This window comes from Leuciscus leuciscus (assembly GCF_965113295.1).
Source record: "Leuciscus leuciscus genome assembly, chromosome: 14".
Taxonomy (NCBI): Eukaryota; Metazoa; Chordata; class Actinopteri; order Cypriniformes; family Leuciscidae; genus Leuciscus; species Leuciscus leuciscus.
The window spans coordinates 41,651,634-41,657,187 of record NC_138738.1 but is presented as its reverse complement, the minus strand read 5'-3'; the positions used below and the strand labels follow the sequence as shown (position 1 = coordinate 41,657,187).

Sequence of the window (5,554 nt, the reverse complement as noted above, 5' to 3'; positions counted from 1 at the left end):
TCCTCATCCTCATCTCCTCATCCTCATCTCTTCCTCCTCATCTCTTCCTCCTCATCTCTTCATCCTCATCTCTTCCTCCTCATCTCTTCATCCTCATCTCTTCATCCTCATCTCTTCCTCCTCATCTCTTCCTCCTCATCTCTTCATCCTCATCTCTTCCTCCTCATCTCTTCCTCCTCATCTCTTCATCCTCATCTCTTCATCCTCATCTCTTCCTCATCTCTTCCTCCTCATCTCTTCATCCTCATCTCCTCGTCCTCATCTCTTCCTCATCTCTTCCTCCTCATCTCTTCATCCTCATCTCCTCGTCCTCATCTCTTCCTCCTCATCTCTTCATCCTCATCTCTTCCTCCTCATCTCTTCCTCCTCATCTCTTCATCCTCATCTCTTCCTCCTCATCTCTTCCTCCTCATCTCTTCATCCTCATCTCTTCCTCATCTCTTCCTCCTCATCTCTTCATCCTCATCTCCTCGTCCTCATCTCTTCCTCATCTCTTCCTCCTCATCTCTTCATCCTCATCTCCTCGTCCTCATCTCTTCCTCATCTCTTCCTCCTCATCTCTTCATCCTCATCTCCTCTTCCTCATCTCTTCCTCCTCATCTCTTCCTCTTCATCTCTTCCTCTTCATCTCTTCCTCTTCATCCTCATCTCTTCCTCCTCATCTCTTCCTCCTCATCTCTTCATCCTCATCTCTTCCTCCTCATCTCTTCCTCCTCATCTCTTCATCCTCATCTCTTCCTCATCTCTTCCTCCTCATCTCTTCATCCTCATCTCCTCGTCCTCATCTCTTCCTCATCTCTTCCTCCTCATCTCTTCCTCCTCACGCAGGACGAGCGACACACAGAAGCTGTAGAGCTCGACTCTATGAAGCACACACACGTTTATACATTATATAAAACTGATTATAACGACCTCTTTACATCATCAGTTCTGAGGCCTGAACACACAGATCGATGAGTGATGTCATGTCACTGGACAGGAAGTGGTGACCTCATGCTGTGATGTCATCAGTCAATCAATCGTGTGGTTTCTGGCAGCATTGTTACACACACACACACACTCTATACACACTATACATCTCTTGATTAGAGGTCAGAGTTGAGGGAAGGACACATGAATAATTAATTATGCAGTGTGTGATGATGAAGGAACTGAGACAGATGAACTGGACATCTGAACTGACGTGTGTGTGTGTGTGCCAATCAGATGCAGTGATGACTGCCGTTCAAACCGTTCAGCAGTGTGTGTGTTAATCGGTGTGTGTGTGTGTGTACAGGTACAGGTTTAAAGTCCCCACGAGGATAGTAAAACCTGAGATCAGCTTTGAGGACCATCGGTTCCCCACGAGGGAAACGGGTTAATAAACATACTAAACTATATATATTTTTAAATGTAAGAATGTAGAAAGTTTTGTGTGATGGGTAGGTTTAGAGGTCGGGTTACTGTGTGTGTGTGTGTGTGTGTGTGTGTGTATGTGTGTGTGTGTGTGTGTTTGTGTATGTGTGTGTGTGTGTGTGATGGGTAGGTTTAGGGGTCGGGTTAGTGTGTGTGTGTGATGGGTAGGTTTAGGGGTCGGGTTAGTGTGTGTATGTGTGTGTGTGTGTGATGGGTAGGTTTAGGGGTTGGGTTAGTGTGTGTGTGTGTGATGGGTAGGTTTAGGGGTAGGGTTAGTGTGTGTGTGTGTGTGTGTGTGTGTGTGTGTGTGTGTGTGTGTGTGTGTGTGTGATGGGTAGGTTTAGGGGTAGGGTTAGTGTGTGTGTGTGTGTGTGTGTGTGTGTGTGTGTGTGTGTGTGATGGGTAGGGTTAGGGGTAGGGTTAGTGTAAGGGGATAGTATATACAGTTTGTACACTATAAAAACCGTCTATGGAGAGTCCCCACAAAGATAGCGAACCAGACGTGTGTGTGTGTGTGTGTGTGTGTGTGTGTGTGTGCAGGTGCGGTCCGGGCCTCGAGTATTTTCCCCATCCTCAGTGTGATCCTGCTGTTCATCGGTGGACTCTGTGTCGCCGGCAGCGAGTTCTACAAGTCTCGACACAACATCATTCTCAGCGCAGGGATCTTCTTTGTATCTGCAGGTGAGAGTGTGTGTGTGTGTGTGTGTGTGTGTGTGTGTGTGTGTGTGTGATCTCAGAATAAACCCCTTCAGGCTGATGAAGACCTGATCCTGATCACCCGGTCGGGTTTATTCTGAGATAACAACCAGCTGGATGTTATTATACATTATCCCTTACAAAACGTTCTGTCAAGGTTTTCTCAAAGTTCAAACGTTCTTCCAGTAATATTAATTTAATGTTCATTCAGAGTTATCAGGTCTTTAATAATGTTCTCTAAACATCAGCACAAAAACATCATTTATATTTTGTTCATGGAATGTTTGTTTCTGAAACGTAGTTGGATGTTCGTCTAACTTTTTTTAAATGTAACTACTTGTTTCAGAGCGTTCAGAGAACATTCTCTCTTTGATCACTAAAGTGACATATTTAAAAGTTTTTTCCTTGATAAAAAATATCTTGAATGACCTGCCTCACTCGACACCCTTGCCTCATTTAGTATACACATTTCTATAAATATGCAAATGAGCCCCGCCTCCACTCACTCAGCTCAGAGATCCACTGGTTGACGATCACACGTTGATCTGATTGGTTACAAGGTAGTTTGTGACGTCAGAAACACCAGCGATTTCAAAGCGTGTGTTTGAGACTGTCTTTGGTTCACTGCAGTTTTAAGGAGGAAATACTCAGCAATGCTGTCGACTTATGAACTTACACATGCTTTGTCTTAAAGTATATTAAACACACCACATACACACATAAACAACATTAAAAGCTTTTGTTTGTTTTTTACCACAGGGGACTTTAACTTTTATAGCCATTTTTACCTTTATAAAGGCATATTTTTTCTAACCCAATTTGCATATTAATAGAACCGCGTATACTAAATGAGGCAAGGGTGTCGAGTTACACTATTTTAAGGCATGACGATTTTTTCTCAAGGACTTTTTTTTTTTTTGTAAATGTCACTTTGGTGATCAGGATGAGTTTTAAGAGATAAAATGATCGATTACAGAGGAACTTTAACAAAATGTTCTTAGCAAGTGATTGTTCTGTCTGATTGTCGATCCTCAGGTCTGAGCAACATCATCGGGATAATCGTGTACATATCAGCCAACGCAGGAGACCCGTCCAAGAGCGACTCCAAAAAGAACAGCTACTCGTACGGCTGGAGTTTTTATTTCGGCGCCCTTTCCTTCATCATGGCGGAGATGGTGGGCGTTCTGGCCGTGCACATGTTCATCGACCGGCACCGGGAGTTACGCGTGGCCCGAGTGCGGGTGGACGTCGGGGAATATCTTCAGGGATCCGCCATCACGAGGATCCCGAGCTATCGGTACCGTTACCGGCGCCGCTCGCGCTCGTCCAGTCGCTCCACCGACCCGTCGCACTCGCGGGACGCTTCGCCGGTGGGCCTGAAGGGGTTCGGCCCGTTACCGTCCACCGATATCTCCATGTACACACTCGGCCGCGGCGAAACGAAGACTCCTCACGAGACGCCTCCGATGTACAACTCCGACAGAGAACCGGATTTCCTTCAGGTCCACAACTGCATCCCGAAGGATGCGAAGGACCGGCGCACCACACCTGTATGAGCGCCCCCTACAGGCAGTGTTGGGGCGTAACTCATTACAAGTAACTTGAGTTACGTAATCAGATTACTTTTTTTCAAGTAACTTGCAGGGTTTGTACAAGGTGCTTAAAGTACTTGACTTTTTGAAATTTAAGTCCTGGAAAACCTTTGAAAATAGCCATATTTACGAAGAGGTACTTGAAAAGTGCTTGACTTATTTAAATACAATATATATATATGAAATTAAATATTTCCGGAAAAACACAAATGCAATCTTTTCACGCAAAATGAACACTGATAAACCCCCGTCAAACCTTTCCTCAATACGAAGTACGCCAACATTATAATATAAAATATTATTTATTGAACAATAATAGCATTATAAACTTTGTATTTAATATATATTATTAAATACATTGTAAGTTGTATTTTGGATACCTTATACCTGTAATTTGAGTTGAAAAAATCCTTAAGATATTGTTTGATAAGTGCGATCTTTGATTGTAGTCCTTGAAAACCAAAAATAGTAGTGCTTGAAAGTCCTGGAACTTCTTTTTACAGTTTCTGCACGAACCCTGAACTAGTAAAGTAACGCATTACTAGCAAAATATCTGAGTTACTTTTTAAAATAAGTAACGCAAGTTACTTTTTCACGTTTATTGACTGACAGCTCTCCTGTGCTCATGTTGTGTGTGAACATGACGGGTATTGTCGTTCTAGACTAAATGTGAGCGTGCGTTTACTAATCTCACTTGCACAAAAAAGATTCAGTATTCCTCAAAATGAATAAAATCGGTGAAATGCAAAATCTGAATAATTCGCAAACCTCCAATTATTATGTTAAATAAAACAAATATTTGTATGCATTTAATCTCACTTTATTGACCAACGCTGATCTTCGATGATTCAGTTAAACCATAACCAAAAAAGAGTTTTTGTTTTTATTGGTAAAGTAAGTGTTAAACTTTCTTCTCCTGCATCTTATTCTTCCGTTCTGCAGAATGAAAGGTTTGTTTGAGCAAACGCGTGAATTTGCATTTCCTTCAGACTTACTTCAGTTTGAGTCTGAAAGGGCCTCTACATTTGCCCAAAGATAAAACTTTTTGTTATAGAAAAAACAAGCCCAGCCCAGGTGAGAGAAAGTAACGTAACGCATTACGGTTCTTAAAAAGTAACTAAGTAATGCAATTAGTTACTTTTTAAGGGAGTAACGCAATATTGTAACGCATTACTTTTTGAAGTAACTTTCCCCAACACTGCCTACGAGTGAGGAGGGGGACGACTCCTCGCACTGACGGACTTATTTATAACACTAATGATGATGAGTTTACATGTTGAAGTCCAAACAAAAGAAAAAAAAAGAAAAATGAAATGCATGATTTTCTTATCTTACATAAACTAACAAGTTTTCGACCATGTGACGAGAGAGCCAATGAGACTCGAGCTTGTGATCTCTCGTCTTCATGTTCATTTTGTTGCACATAAATACTGTGAAGCTTCGTGGCCGCTGTGACTGCAGGGAACAGAGAAACTATCCCACGAACCGGACGCCATTTATATGTCATTAGAAACTTAATGATACATGACTATATATATATATATATATACTTATATATATATATATATATATATATATATATATATATATATATATATATATATATGAAAGATGCATACATGAATATATGAACATCTGTTAATAAACCACACATAATTGACTTCTTGATTCAAGAAGAAAAAAAAAAAAAAAAAAAGAGCAAATCAGAAGCCAATAAAATCATAATGGATAATAACAGCCGGATTCATGTGGACTCATTTGCATGTGATGAAGGAAGTCAAACAATACAAAACCCATTTAAAGAAACATATTCATCTTTCTTTAGTGTGTAATGTTGATGTTTGGTCATGAAGAAGCTCCAGTTCTTCTCT

The 5,554-nt window shown here is 41.2% G+C and overlaps 1 protein-coding gene across 1 annotated transcript in view; it reads left to right on the top strand.

Annotated features, from left to right (window-relative positions):
- cacng2b (calcium channel, voltage-dependent, gamma subunit 2b) overlaps positions 1-4,409 on the top strand; it is a 20,010-nt gene extending 15,601 nt beyond the window's left edge. The window contains exons 3-4 of the mRNA XM_082189848.1: positions 1,936-2,076; positions 3,127-4,409. Of these exons, the coding sequence (XP_082045974.1) occupies positions 1,936-2,076; positions 3,127-3,647 (662 nt within the window). The 3' untranslated portion in view covers positions 3,648-4,409. The remainder of the gene's footprint in view (positions 1-1,935; positions 2,077-3,126) is intronic.
- The last annotated feature ends 1,145 nt before the right edge of the window (positions 4,410-5,554 follow it).